At 32.1% G+C, this 15,662-nt stretch overlaps 2 protein-coding genes and 1 long non-coding RNA gene across 7 annotated transcripts in view; 2 read left to right on the forward strand and 1 right to left on the reverse strand.

The window, feature by feature from the left end:
- Nrg (Neuroglian) overlaps positions 1-15,662 on the forward strand; it is a 133,356-nt gene that overhangs the window by 101,355 nt on the left and 16,339 nt on the right. For 2 of the 3 annotated variants that reach the window (XM_074137719.1, XM_074137718.1), the window contains one exon: positions 1-7,319. The exons of the other annotated variant lie outside the window; for it this stretch is intronic. Coding sequence is in view for 1 of the 2 variants with exons in the window: in XM_074137718.1 (XP_073993819.1) it covers positions 1-107 (107 nt within the window). In the remaining variant the exon portion in view is untranslated. Of the gene's footprint in view, positions 7,320-15,662 lie in introns of those variants that run through there. 3 annotated transcript variants of the gene reach the window in all.
- The window catches only part of LOC141459116 (uncharacterized), an 18,103-nt gene continuing 6,785 nt past the window's right edge, over positions 4,345-15,662 (reverse strand). Inside the window, exons 2-3 of one of the 3 annotated variants that reach the window (XR_012461383.1) lie at positions 9,863-9,957; positions 4,345-7,901 (exon numbers count right to left, since the gene is read on the reverse strand). This is a non-coding gene — a long non-coding RNA (uncharacterized lncRNA). Of the gene's footprint in view, positions 7,907-9,055; positions 9,958-15,662 lie in introns of those variants that run through there. The other 2 variants (XR_012461382.1, XR_012461381.1) reach the window with 2 other exon arrangements.
- The window catches only part of LOC141459115 (uncharacterized), a 21,884-nt gene continuing 16,339 nt past the window's right edge, over positions 10,118-15,662 (forward strand). Inside the window, exon 1 of the mRNA XM_074137734.1 lies at positions 10,118-10,948. Coding sequence (XP_073993835.1) covers positions 10,931-10,948 — 18 coding nt within the window. The 5' untranslated portion in view covers positions 10,118-10,930. The remainder of the gene's footprint in view (positions 10,949-15,662) is intronic.

The following is a 15,662-nucleotide window of genomic DNA, read 5'->3' on the forward strand; positions in this document are numbered from 1 at the left end:
GTAAATTTACGGAAGATGGATCGTTTATTGGACAGTACGGTCCAGGGAATGGAAAGAAAAAACAGGAAGAGCCTCAGACGTTATCTTCCGTTGCTACATATGTTTGAATATATATTTTTTGTTGTTTTTTAACTATATTTTTTATTTTTGTAAACACGAAATTTTAATTTTTAGCCTTTTTTGCATATCTTTTTTTTACAAAGTGAACAAAGTTTTATACTATTTTACTTTTTTAAATTACAAAGTTAATAAAAAAAATGCAAACTATTGTTTAGTGCGTCAATTCTTATTTAATTCAAGTCTTTCAAAAGTAAAAAATAAAAAAGTTACTATTTTGAGTGCATGCTGCTTGTTTGACTGAGCTTCCTAAATAAACAACTTAATTTAAAAAAGTTATAAACTGCACTCTTTTTCAATTAATTAAGAAACTACTTGAATAACTGCCGCATTCATTTATTAATTTAACAATGGATATGATTATTTATTTATTTATTTATTTTAATTATAAATAAATACAAAAACAAAAAACCTGCGTTTATAATCTTTTGTTTATAACTGGGCGTTCAGTTGTTTACTTTTTTTTACTATAGGCTGTGGCCCATATAAGACCTTAGGCTTTTCAGGGATATTTTTTTTCCAAAAATCTTGATTGCCTTGTATTTCTCCATCATTACCGTGTGTCTAAAGGATCCATCTGAGCTTTCGCCTACCTCGAGATCTTTCCTGTTAGGGTGCTCTTTGTATGTCAGCCATGAAATGCATATTATCCAAGAGAAGAGATCTTGGAACACTTCTTGTTCAATGAGTTCTTTTAGTGCTTTGTTCTTTTATACGGTACTCTCCGTTCTCTAGTATCGGTTAGAAAATTAACACCAGAATATTCTTGTCTGATTTCTTACAATAACTATATAATTCTAATAATCACTGCTCCAATGTAGCATTTTCACTTTTCTAGACGTGCTTTCATACTTTTTAGCTTCTATATCTCTAGCAGTTAACATCTAATCCCAGTTGCCAAATATTTCCAGTATACTTTTTAAAATAACTCATTCCTGGATAGGTGTCTTAGAATACTAAACACCATTTAATACATTGATTTCCCTTGCTCCAACTTCTGAATTCTAATTCTATTATGCTTATTTCTCCTTGCTGTTCGCTACCAACCAGGAATCGCGAACGAAAAAAATCCTATTGTGGACAATGCCAATTCATTTTAAATATGAACTGTTTTGGAACTTAGTTCCACATTTCAGTTTTTAAACTTCAGCCAAATTTGGATCCCTACCTTATATAAGTAATCCATATTCTCCTCAGATTTTCCTGTTTGGAAACTCAGAGCCTGCTTAGGAGAGCAACATTTTTGAAGGTAACTCCAATTATAAATATTGATATGATACGTCCTGCATCTCAGGTTTAAGATAGAAAATCTAATAAGAGTAATTCCAATCCTTTTCAAATTTTCTATTCTTCAATTCAGGACTGTTTCTGAAAGAAAAACGTTTTAATAATAATTCAGATTATTTCCTACTCCAACTCAGGGCTTATTGTGAGAAAGAAACTCTACCATTCTCGTTACTATTAAAATTACTCAAATTCTTTAAACATTAGAACATACACAAAATCTCGGAGGATTATGGCTGAGTTAGAAACAAAAGAAAATACTGTATTTAAACCGTAAAAAATTAACCATTTAAATTTTTTTAACAAAAGAAAATAAACGCAGGAATTTTTTTTTAGTGAAAAAATAAATGGTAAATATAAAGGTAGCTTTTATAAAAATAATAATTGGACCATATTTTCCAAAATTAATAAATAAAAATCATGTAAAAAAAATATTAAAAATTCTTAATGAAGTTTATTTTTCCATCGATTTATTTTTTGAGAATATAAGATCTGAAATTATAAACATTATGAAGATCTGAAGTTTTCTTGTATTTAAGAGTCAGAATTTTAAATAAATATGAAAAATTTGTAAATAATTTATAAAAAAAGGAAATGTGGAAAATGAAAATGATGAGCCTAGAGTTATTTTTTAATTTATTTTCTAAAATTCTAAGAAAATGCGCACTGTGTTCTGTAGGTCGGTTTGATGCTCGCTTACTGCTTGGTTGTTTTTTCATAACTTGTAAGTTTACTGAAATATTGTATAATTATAAATAATTGCTGCCTTGTTCCAGCAGCGATCCCTCACTACCCAGAACAATTTAGTTTAATAAATCTCAGTTTTATATATATATATATATATATATATATATATATATATATATATATATATATATATATATAAAATAAACAAAACTAAGTGTTATACATCTTCTTGTTTATGTTTTATTTTAATACAGGTTGTATTAGTTTTATAACTTATGTTGCTTTTATATGTTAAATTTTTTTTATATGTAGTCAGTATTTCAGTCGAATTAAACCTTTTTTAAAAAATAAAAAACAACCTAATATAAGCAACTTTATTTACTTTTGATCAAAATGAAATCACTTTTTTCCCTCTCCTTCCCTTATCTTGAATTTGATTTGTACAATTTGAAACATTTTTCTGAAGAAACTATTCATAAACCATTTTATATAAATAATTTTTTATCAATCGTTCCACGTTTCTTCCATCTTATTAATCAATTTATTTATTTATTTTCTAGCAACATTTTATACCTAATTATTAACTTATTTTGAACAGTTTTTCAATAGCTTTTTCCCCCTATTAATTTTCTATTGATTCTTGTAATTTCCGAACTTATTTTGATAATTGAAACTATTTATTTACAACTTAAACTTACTTGCTATTTATTTAAAGTTTTAATGTACCAAATGAAACCCCCTTTTTAACCTAAATACATCCTACTTATTTTGAACAATTTCGAACACTCCTTATTCAGATTGTACCACATTTTTTTACACTTTGAATTGCACTCTAAATAATACTTTTTTGTAGCATTTATTTCACCCTTTTTTGATCAATTTGAACCACTCTTCTTATCTTGATAAATAATAATAAGTGCATTGCGTTGTCAGTAAATCTCTCATGAATAAACATTTGGGAATACGTTAAAAACATGTAGATTTCAGCTATGAAATACAGTTCGAGTTATTACTTGAGACTATCTCAGCGTGGCCCCAAATTTAGTTAATAAAATAAAGAAAAATAAAATTGATTCAATAAAAATTAAGTTTCTTCTTCATAAGTGGGTTCATATTGGTCAACATAATCATAATGCACAGTAATAAATTAATATAACAGTAATACAGTAAAAATTAGCTATACAGTAATAAAAATTTATTTGAATAATAATAATAATAAAAGGATTTAATTTGACTGAAAAATAATATTGCATTCTCAAAATGCAAATATACACTCCTTGGTTTTAGGTTTGTGGCGTAGAATTTAATTTTAATGAAACTGCATAAATTGATGATTACAGTGCAGAAGGCTTCGTGCCTATTCGTTTGTTTACACACTTCTGAACGACCTGACTTGTCAGAGATTACAACGATTCCGCCTTTGATGAGCAAAGCGTGCACAGCTTAAGACGGCAAATTTTTCAGCCATAAGATTGATCTATGTGGTTTGTGTTGACAAAGCATAGCTGCAAAAATTCAGAAACTTGCATGACCAGTTTCCAAGTGTGAATTTTGACAATTCCTTGCAAGGATTCAAAGTGGTTAGATTCAACAACGTTGGAAAATCCACTCGGGCCTGAAATAACCATTCTCGCCTCAAAATGTCCATATAAGAGAAGGTGAAATTATTTAAGTTTGCTCTTCATCTGGCAACTAATCGCTGTGTTGTAAGCGACTACGTTTTGCAACTTTACTGCCTCTTAAGATGACGGAAAAAACCTGGAAAAAAGATATTTTTTTGACTTGATTTTTTTAAGTATGTCACCAATATATTATGAACATATTCCGGTATGTTTTGAGTTTGTTGTTATGTTGGTGCTCAAAATTAGCTGCACCCACCTTTTTTGTACAAAAATTGTTTTATATCTGAAAGAAAAAACTGGTATATCTCTTTCAATCTATTAATTTTTTGAAGGTAAGTGGGAAGTGTTTACAGAGTCAATAACACAATTTGACTCACTTTTATCTTCTGTAAGAAGTGTTATTGTGTCACCGTTGTCTTGCTATTTATTCTCTGTGCTCTTAGGTAAGTAGTGGCCCTGGAACCAACTTTCTATTTCTCGGTGTCTCTGTCTTATTCAGTTATATCCTGAATGTTGAAGCTGAGATTTTTACACTATTAATCAAATTTCTGATATGAATTTGAATTTGAATTTTAAAAACAATGTATGTGCTCGTTTACAATAGTGTTTTTTTTTTAAATTTGAAAATGCTTGTGTTTCAAATATTTTTTTTATTCTCATCCTAAATCTGTTTTGTTATTAATAATTTTTAAACAAATTTTCTAAAACAGTTATAAAAAAAAAGGTCCAACTTTTTTAAAATGAAAAGCGATGTGAAGGACAATTTTAAATTGTCCAAAGTGAGGTAAGTAAGTTGGTAAGAGGAACATGTGCAGATAAATTGATTAAACATGAATACTAATTTATTTTTTATTGTTATCTTTGTCATTATTATTATTATTATTATTGTATTTAGGGCGCATCAACATCTGAGGTTACATTTTAATTAATTTGGTTGCATCGACTGCAATGGCCAATAAAGCTGTTTGAATAGTATCAAATAATGTTCATTACAAATTTGTAAGCACATCCTGACTATGCTTAAGTTAACACATTGAAGAAAATAAACAGTTTTTGATCTAAAAGAATTTTTGTTTGAAACATGAAATGTGGGCTAATTTTGTGTCAGGAGTGTGTTTTGGCAATCTCGGGGTGGGCGAGAGGTAATTTTTTAAATTTATTTTGTCAACTAGTTTGGAGCTTTACTAAAATTTTAATTTTTTTCAATAGAAAGCCCTCTAATTTTGCTTAAGATTGTTTACAACTGCGTGCTTAGTCTATTTACATTTTAAATTGTTTAAAAAAAAAGTTCTGAAAACTGCCAAAATACAAGTGTTATGTACATATTTTTTATTAAACAAGAATAGAAAACAAACAAAAGATAAGAATTATCTTGTATATTTTAGTTTTAATCCAATTGGCCAATAATTCAAAATTAGATATAAATATTCTTCAACCATTTAATTATGCAAGGTTGCCAGCAAAATGATTAAATTTGATGAACCGGTCCTCAGCTTTTACTTTCTCTTACTTCTAGTAAGAAGAAGTATTGACATCGCATTGAATCTTAAAAACACTTAAAAAAAGAACTCATCAGAACAAATGATGTTTCCCGACTTTCTTAGGAAACATTCTCTACCACTTCTACTTTTCTAAGGAAGGATGTCCGTTTTCTACATTTCTGAAACAACTGGTTTAATGCCTTTGTAATTTGTCAAGTTGTAAAGGTGTACCATGATAACAGAACATTGAAATAACACAAAAAAGTAGTTCTTTTTATCTTCCGATTGCCCCTCTTTAATGAAACTATACTTGCACTAATGCGCTTTATTACTAATAGTTGCTTGTAATAATAGTTACTCACATTTTTTTAGTGTTAAGGGAAATCGTGCGTACGTGGATAGTTTATAAAAACTTGTCGGAATCAACTACATGTTTTATTAAATTTGAACATTCTGTGAGTTTCTTATTTGGATTTTTTCTGGCCACCCATTTCTCACCAATTTGCAAAAATAACTTCTTCTTTTTCAGAGACCAAAACTTTTATTTCCGGTAAAAATCAAAATACAAAATTTCATGATTGCAGCACTTACTCTTACGAGGAGATAAGAAAAGTTAGAAATGATATCTCCCGAGAGGAGTTTCTCAGAAAGATCTTTGTCGATTCTGATGAAAAGCAACCTGTGGTATAATGTATATCAGATAATCTTGTTCTCAGAACTTACAAGTGCTTTAAAGCGAATTTGACAAAAACGTTTTAATGGGAGCTGAATGCTCTTTGCAACCTGATGAACTAATCTCTAAATCCGAAAGAAGTCATAAAAAAATAAAAGAAAAAGCGGATATATATACAGGGTGATCCTTTTAAAACACACCAATCGCTAATAACTTTTTAGGAAAGCGGGATTTCGAAAAAACCCACGAAGTAAACTATATTTTTTTTTGTGTCTAGTTTTCAAATTTACCACTCCCGGGTAAATTTGAAAACTAGACACAAAAAAATATATAGAAAGGAAAATATAGAAATATTTTTTTCTATAAAGTTTCAGGAATTCCAACTAGTGTTATTGCGCTGCATCACTTGGTTTCAAAGTACCAGAGAACTCATCTCATTCTGACGGCAGCTGCACAAAAGTCAGTATGCTAGAAGCTTTCTTGTTTCTCCTGTCTCTCCTTTCTCTCAAGAGCTCAAAAGCTCTTGTGGTTTTTCTGAGCCAACTGGGTCGTGTAAAATTGGCATTAGACCAGCATGAGTCGGGCCCTCAGCCAGGTCCGAGGAAGACTTGCGACCAGGTGACTTCGTAAAAGTGCATCGTTAGCCTCGACCAACACAGATTAATGAGTGCACCTAAGTTTCGTTTGCTGGCCGTAGTTACTCTTCTCTTCAGTTCGAAAGCTCCAAGTGAAAGATATCCTCTGGGTCTTTGAAAGTGGGTCAGCCAGAGAATCGGGCTGACCATGTCTAATGATAGCTCGCAGGTCTTCACTCCTATTTGGACCAACTTTACGAAGTAGGCATTCAAGGCTAGTTTCTCAAAAATCTAGTCTCTGATGTTGTTTTTTAATACCCCTTTGTCACTGTAGGGATTTGGGAATAGAGATGAAGTTATCCTCCCTATTTTTATGTACATTAAGTGTTCTAGTTGACCACATGACGACACTGAACCTTTTCATGAATAATGTGTTCGTCCAAATTTGGATAAATTAGTATTAACATTTTTGCTGGCACCTTGAAGAACCAGTTTTATCTCATATTTATGCAGAAATCAAATTTACTTCTTATTTTTGTTAAATTTTTTGATTTTGTTTTTATTTAATTATTGTTTTGTATTAAAACTTGTGTAAGAAACTAAAGAAGAGGTAAAAAAAAAAGGGAATTAGAAAATCGACTTGCCCATTACTCTAGTTTTATGTTTGTGTCAAGTCAATTGGGAATATAAAAGTAAATAAAATTTATGTATGTATAAAAATTAAGAAGATAATTAAACAAATAAAGAAAGCACAAGTGCCTTACTTTAAGGCATTACATTTATATTCATTCGCGCTTTATACTCCATGCTTACCTTATGTAGTTGAGCAATTGAAAGAATTAATATTATTAATAAATAAAACGGTTGAATTTTAATATTATATCAACTCGCAATATTTTTTAGCACATTCCTTTTCTTAGAAATAGATTTTTTAGCACACTTGCAATATATTAATTGTAATCTTATTTTATAAAATACAGGAATACAAAAATATAGCAAAGCCAGGCTACTTTTGTTTTTAATTTTTGTAATTAAAGGAAAAAATAAATCTTGCAATTTGCGTTCTGAGATAGATCATGTTCTCTAGGCGCTGTAGCCAATGACGGCTTATTTATCTAACCAACCCCTTGTGAGTTTATTTGTTTAAATTTTCCTTTTTGAAACCATCGGTAAACCACATTGTTTTTGGTCTGCGTGTAGTCCAGTTGGTTGTTTATAAGGTTTCTCGAAGTTAATGTTCAAAACTTTTATTTACTAGGATCCTTAGTCGTATAAATAACTGGTGTTGGATCGACTTAACTGAAATAAAAATTCAAGAGGTTCTTTAATTTGGTTTAAAATTTGGTTTGGCGATGGGTTGAAGTTGGTGACGTTTACTGCCATAGATCTCTCACTGGACTGCTGCACTACAGTGCATTCATTTCTCATCTTTTTGTCCTACCAGCGAGACCAGCAATTGTATCTACACTGGAAAAAATTAGAAGCACGTTGCAGTTATTCAAGTTACTGTCAAAAATGAGTTAGTACTGCCTAATATTTTATCCGTTAGATTTTTAAAACCTACAAAAAACTTATATAGTCAGGTTTAAAATTAATGAACAATCTCTGTATATCAGAAACGAAACTCATTGCGCCAGTCCCTATCGTCGTTTAAAATATTTCAGCAAGTATGACAAAACCATAATTTTAATAATTCAATCCAGATTCACTAATAGATACTCTGTGTTTTCTGTAAGATATGTTGTGTTTCACACACAATTATTTTCCTTCTGGACGCCTCATTTCAGTAGTAGAAATGTAAACTAGTCACCAATTAAATAAATTATAAATAAATTATGCGTTTTTACATCTATTCTAAAAATAGTTAAACCACAGACCATCATTTTCCACAAATTTAACCCATCTGTGTGTTAACAATTCCACGCCTTTTCCCAATCAGCAGCTAGCTTTGCAAGCTAATAACTCCAATAAAAAGGGGGCCATGGAGTCGGAAGAGGTGGTAATCAGTGCTCTTATTACTACATTAAACAAAAAAAACATCTTTTAGGGAAGGGATTAGCTTGAGTGGTTAGCATATACTGATTTCCAACGCGGTGATCCCGGGTTCGAATCCAGCTGCTGGCCCTAATATTTTCTCTTTAAAGGAGCTTGTTACAGCTCACTCATAGTCAGTGTAGTCTGTAACGGCAGAACCCTGTCCGTAGGCCGGATGTTCATTAAATAAAGCTACGGGCGCCAATGCTGACCTTAAATGGTGATGCGTCAAAAATAAAAAAAACATGTTTTATTAATTAGCAGATACAAGCATAAACTGAAAGTAAAAGGGGTCCATAATAAGAAAACTTAAGTATAACTTTAGTACAATTGAGAATTAAAAGAAAAAAAAAAACCGCACAGAACTTTCTTGCAACTTAGTATTTTTCCCAAATTCCTCTTTTTGGCGAGTGTTTCATTTTATTTCTTTCTAACAATATTCTAGTATTTCTCTTTTATCTAATGAAAAGAAACTATCTTTTAGTTGTAGCAAAATTTTTGATACATTCCAGAGCTGAGCCTATAAAATTCCTAATTTGCACATGAAGGTAATTTTCTAATTGTAAAACCAAAACTTTTGACTTCTTGAAAAAAAAATATATATATATACATATACAATTCCAATACAAATTTTAAATTAGGTGATATTTTGTAATAAGTATATATAAATATAAAAATATACAAAGAAAGAAAGAAAAATTAGCAATGAACAAATTATTAATTTTTATGCCATCATTAATTTTGTGATAATTAATTTTTTTTTATTTAAAATATTTGTATATTTGTGTAATCAGCCACAAGCAATTCTTACAATTAAAATACAATACATTCAAAGATTGAGCGCGTCAAGGATTTATCACCTTACGCATTTATTATTCCAGGAGACTGGAAGAAGCTTTTCCTGTCAAGAATAATTCTAGTCACGTGGGCATTTCAAAAAATGAGAATAAGTTGGCCAAATTAGGCCCAATTTTTTTCTTTTTTTATTGATCCCAAATACATTAATTTTGTACCAATAAAATAATGTGCTTATTGAACGGGTGATAACCGAAGTCTTTAATTTAAAAATTAATTTAGTACTCTCATTGTTTCCCGATGTGCGAGCTCTGACATCTGACCTCTATTCACCACAGTTCAATTAAGGTTCTTGCTTTTTTGCCGAAAAATATCCCTCTTTAGTCAACAGAGAAAAAGTTCTTCAGCACATTAGAATACAAGACCATACACTGCGCCTCGGCTGTCTACAAATTATTGAGCTGTGGTTTGAACTTTTTCGTTTCCTTGCTTGTAGGCTAGACTTAACTATTTTTATTTATATTTTAGTTGTACCTTAAATAGGATAAATATTTTTATTATAAATTGAAACAATAGGATTAACTATAGATTAACCTTGTAGGGTCCGCTTCCCGTCTCCAGTCATTCTGCTTTTCAGAAGATTCACCCTCTCCAAACGGACGTTCTGTGACGCCCTCGGTTGCCTTCTGCTAAAAAACGGGAAAAAAGTTGAAAGTTGGGATTCGATATTTTTTTTTTTTATGTCGCCAGATAAAAAATAAGATTTTGGACAAAATCGATCTTCTAGAAAATGCCATTTCACTAAGTGATTTTTAATTTTTTTTTTTGCGAATTTCTTTTAAAAAAAGTCGATTCAATCATCTTTTCATCTCGTGCACTACACATATCAACGCTTTAAAAACAAAAACAAAAAAATTCATATTTTACAAAATATTTTAAATATCTTAGTACATTGTGTACTTTTAATACATGAAGAGTATCAATAAGAACCACATCTAATAAAAATTCTAATCTTGAAGAAAATAAGTTTAACGAAATTAATACATTACTGATTTATAATGGTTCGTGGTACCTTCCTTAAAGGTTGTATAATACTGAATGCATGCCTATCACTTTTTATCATGAAAAGTATTTTTAAAAGAGTTCTTGGCATGTTTCTCTCATTCTTTTATCATGTCAAGCATTTTTTCTCTCATTAATGGTTTTATTACAGACAAACTCAATAATATTAAAGCCAACGAGCATTTCGTAAAAACATGGTTTTAAGAGTTTCCTAGTTAGAACTTTAAGAATTGCCGTAAATATAATTAGTAAGAATGCACCTACCACATTATTTTGGTTTATGAAGCCTATAGTTTGAAGCATTTTACACTTTACGATGCGATTATTGATTATTTTTTTTTTTAAATCGAAGATAAGTACTTCCTTTTGTCAGCCGTAAAGGAAAGTTGTTTGGACACAAGGAAGAGGTTTGAGTTGTTAAGAGGCACAACAGAACGAACCAGGCAGAGGTAGGGACTTCTAAAAAGGAACGTTCACTTTCGCTTTCGTAGAAGTTGTGTAGTGAAAGTATCCACTTTCACTAGAGCGCACCGAGCTGCGGGACAGTCTCTAGCTGTCTGCCGAGCCAAAGTCGTCTTCCAAACGCTGACCACAAACGCTATGTGGACTATATTTATTGTAAGTTACTTTATTGTATGTATTTCACATATTCCATAAATTATTTATTTAGATATTTTCTTAAACAAAATCATAATACACAAACCTCTGATAAAAATCTTACTCCCAGAAAGGCGAAGTATGACGATAATTAATTTTAACAAATTGAGTTTCCAAAAGTTAAGAGGTTTCCTAAAAAAGAAGAAGAAAAAAAAACTAATATGGTCACTTCAAGAACTCTTACTAAGTTCTCTAGGCTCTAACTTTTTCATTTTCTTGAAATTTAGAATTTTCAGTAAATTTCAAATTATCTCCAATACAGATTCACTAACAGTACTCTTTTTTTCTTAAATCTGCAAGTACTTCCCATTACGAAAAGCAAGAGAAAATGAGAATCTAGTGTAGAGTCCCTCAGATGTGGAAACGCCTTAAATAAAAAATAAATAGCGTTAGGTAAAATCTTGGTAGAAGTAAATAAAATTTTGGCAATGTACTTACTACTATTGATAGAAATACCGTAGAATTCAGTGAAATTGCACTACAGAGGAAGCTTATTTCAACATCTCAAGTAGCGAAAAGTTTTTGTAATCCGTCAATCTTCACATGAATTGCTCCTTCAGAATAATTTACTGTTCTCCCACCCTAAAACCACCCTATAAAATAATTTTTCTGGTAAATTGTTACAAGAAGAGTTGTAGGTATGCATTTGAGCAAGCACACTAACATATTGTTCTGAAAAAAATTCATGCGGCCATTTTTTAAAAAATTACAAAAGTAAAGTATTCTGTTTTTAACATTATTTAGAGATATCCACGTAATGCAAATATCAAGTTTGAAGTTTCAGCACTTTTTTTTTACGTTTTCAGCGAGAGACACTAATCTAGTGTTAACACACGAATTACTCTTTTTCAAAATTCTATCGCAAATAATATAGTTTCCATAAACGATTTTGTTTCGCTCAAATAAAATAGAATTTCTGTTGACTAATATTTTCCTCAGTCTTGGGATGCCAGCAACGCTTTTAATTTCGCACATTGATAGGTGACGGAACGGTTAATTGTTCTGAAGGAGCGCTTTGTGTCAAGCTTAGTACAGCAATTGACGGATTACTCGAAAGCTTTAAACTACTTTTTTTTTTGGCTATTTGTATGTGCAGATTATCCATTTTCGCTACTTCAAAATATGTATTCTAGTTAAAACTCAATTTTGAAAATTTGTCTTGATTGTACTGAAGTAAAAGAAAGTTTAATAAAGGAATCAAGTTAAGTTCCAAGAGTTATCCATTGCTCAACCATTTCATTAATACATTGCATAGTATACACATTGCAACACTATGTGGTAAGCAAGTGTTACTTGCAACATTCTTAGTTATTTTTGTGCAATCGTGGAAACCTTAAAACATGAATTTCAAGATCACATAAAGATTATTGTCGTTTAAAACAAAACTTCGCAAGATTTTTTTTTTCTTTCCCTATTTTCCATTAGCTGTATAGTCCTTGTGTGTGTTGAACTTAGCCTGAAGAACTTGATGCCAGGCGTTGTAATCAATCCCTTGCCAATGTTTCATTCCTATTTTTATATTTCCACATCCAGAAACCATTTTAGAGGTCTTCCCCGCAGTCTTAACCCTTCTGGATGCCGAAAGGCTGAAAAACTGAAAAGTTTTTCGCTGACAGAGCCAGCAGAAAGCTGAAGATGCCAACTTGCGAAGTCTATTTAGTTTTACTGATGCTACGATCCCCGTAGTGAGCGAAACAAAAACGTTTAGGGAAACTATATTATTTGCGCTAGAATTTTGAGAAAGACTAAGTCGTGTGTTAACACTAGATTAGTGTTCACTCTCGTGAGAGGAAGCACTCGAAATACAGATTTTTACAAATTAGACTCTCTCTCTGAAAACTTTTCGCTACTTGAGATGTTGAAATAAGCTTCCTCTGTAGTGCAATTTCACTGAATTCTACAGTATTTCTATCAATGGTAGTAAGTACGTACATTGCCAAAATTTTATTTACTTTTACCAAGATTTTACCTAACGCTATTTATTTTTTATTTAAGGCGTTTCCACATCTGAGGTCATCAAAGCCCGGTGCTTTTTTCAGTACACTCTCGGCCTACCGATAGAGTTCTCTCGTTCCCGACAACAATGTTTATTACCGGTCTGTGAGCTGTAAGAAGCTCCTAGGGAGAGATAATCTAAGAGCCAGTAGCTGGATTCGTAGGAATTTAGTACGCTAATCACTGAGCTAATCCCTGCCCTAACTAACGCTTCTGTTTGAAATTCTATTGCCGAACATTGGTTTTATGATAGGGTTCTCGCAATCAAAGTCCTTAAAAGTCACTAAATGAATCCAGTAAACTTTCAGTAAATATTCGAAGATTAAAGAACAAATGCAGAAAAATGCAGTAAGACGAAGTCTGGTGGATGGTTCATACCAGATTTGTTTTACTTAACTGTTCGAAACATAAACTATTGCAATTATGTCAAATTTTCAAAACCGATTTTTAATCAGTAATACTAGTTTTATATACCCTTGAAACAGTTAAAATGTTTTTAGCGCAACGTCTGTTCGTGGGTGTGATAGACTGATTATAAAAATATGGGAAAATAGTAAAAATCTCAAATTTACGGCTCCGTCCTGCAACTACTGTAGCTTCCGATTCTAAGGTTTTTGTTTCATTTATAAACCAGAAATGCAACTTTTATCAAGCGATTCTCGTTCATTCCAAATTGTCTCTTAAATATTTTGAAGCATTTTTATATCCTACGAATGCACATATACTGTAGTAATAAAAGACTATTATTTTTATTTGATACTACTACTACTACTGGCGCTACAGCTCATTACTGGGCCTTGGCCTCCTTAATCCGCTTCCGCCAGTCCACTCTATCCACTGCAGAAACCTTCCTCACTCCTAGCAGGTCTCTGGCATCCACGCCTACCCCATCAGTCCATCTTAATTTAGGCCTGCCCACTCCCCTGACTCTTTGTACATTTTCCTGCAGAAGCCGTCTGGGTGTTTCCTACTCAGACATCCTTGCCACATGGCCTGCTCATCTGAGCGTGCCAAGCCTAATTACTTTTAAGATGTCTGCTTCCTGGAATAGATGCTGCAGTTCCTGGATTATTTCTTCTTCTCCAAATCGCGCCCTCTTTAATAGGGCCAAAAATTAGTCGAATAATTTTTCTCTCGAACACTTGCAGCATCTTTTCATCTTTTATTGAAATTACCCAAGCTTCAGAGCCTTGTGTTGATACAGGTCGGATCAGGGGCCTTACAGAGAAGCACTTTTGTATTTTTTAAGATTAGATTGCTTCTCATTTGCTTATTCAAGTCATAATAGCACCTGTTGGCCTCTAGGGATACATCGTTATCCTTAGAGATTAAGGTTCCGAGGTATATGAATGAATCAACTTGTTCATTCATATAATTGCCAAGTGTTACGTGCGCGACTTTCATTGTCATCTTAATTAAGCGTACTAGTTTTAGGTGTATATTTAATTGTAGCAGGGCGTGGTACAGTTCTTCTCGTTGAACACTGTCGTCAGCTGATTTGAAATCCATGAAGAGACAGTGGGTTTGGACATCATATTCTCTTCCTTTTTCTAATATCATTGTTAGTGCGAATATTTGGTTTGATGTTGATTTTTCTTTTCTGAATCCACATTGGTATCTGCTTATCTCTCTCTCAGCGTGAGGAAGCAATCTTGAATACAAAACGTTGAAAAATATGCATAATTAAGAAGTGATATTCCCTTGTAATTACTGCACTCTAACTGATCTCCTTTTTTAAAGATTGGACGTATAATTGCTTTTCTTCAGGAATCGGGCATAACTTCCGTAGTCCAAATTTCGAGAAACAGTTCCCTCAGTTCTTTTATAAGATTTTCACCCCATACTTGAACATTTCCGGGTTAAGATTATCACACACAGGGGCCGTACAGTTCTTCATTTTGTTAATAGCATCCCTGATTTCTTCTTCATTATTAGGGATAACTAGCTGGGTGCTTGCATTTCTTGCTTCATCGTTTAAAAGATTTCCGAAGTGCCGTGTCTATTCAGGATTTCATTTTCCTACGTAGCCAAAGACCCATCCTCCAATCTACAGACAGCGCCGTTTGACTTAAATGGTGCTCTTGCCGGATTAATATTCTGAAAGAAAGCTCGGCTTTTTCTACTTTCTTTTTGCATATCTAACTCTGAAAGTTTCTCATTTTCCCATTGCCTCTTTTTCTTCCTGTGATGTTTGGTATTCTCCTCTAGAAGCTCTAGTTCTTCTTCTTGCAATTAGTTGTTTGTACGCCTTGTTTTTCTCATTGGTTACCCGATTGCATTCTTCATCGAACCAATCATTTCTTCTTCTAGGTTCATTAAATCCTATTATCTCATGGGATGCATCGTTGATGGCTTTAGCACCTATCCCCGCTGAGGTAGCTGAGTTTAATTCAATTTTTTTCTGAAATCTTGTCTATATTTCCTCATTCTTTAATCTTAACGCATTCAATTTTCTTATCTATTCATTATATTCACATTGTTTATTAGAAATTCTAGCCTTTAACTGTGCTATGGACAAGTAGTGAGCGGTGTCGACGTTAGTGCCTCTGTAAACCCGAATATCCACAACCTGTGATTTATATCTAGCACTAATCAGCATATGATCTATTTGGTTCTGAGTAAGGCCATCTGGCGATCTCCATATAGCCTTGTGGATTCCGATAGTCAAGTTTCTTGCTGC

Source organism: Rhodnius prolixus, unplaced genomic scaffold (genome assembly GCF_049639745.1).
Source record: "Rhodnius prolixus isolate KJV_2025 unplaced genomic scaffold, Rpr scaffold_11, whole genome shotgun sequence".
In the NCBI taxonomy this organism is placed as follows: Eukaryota; Metazoa; Arthropoda; class Insecta; order Hemiptera; family Reduviidae; genus Rhodnius; species Rhodnius prolixus.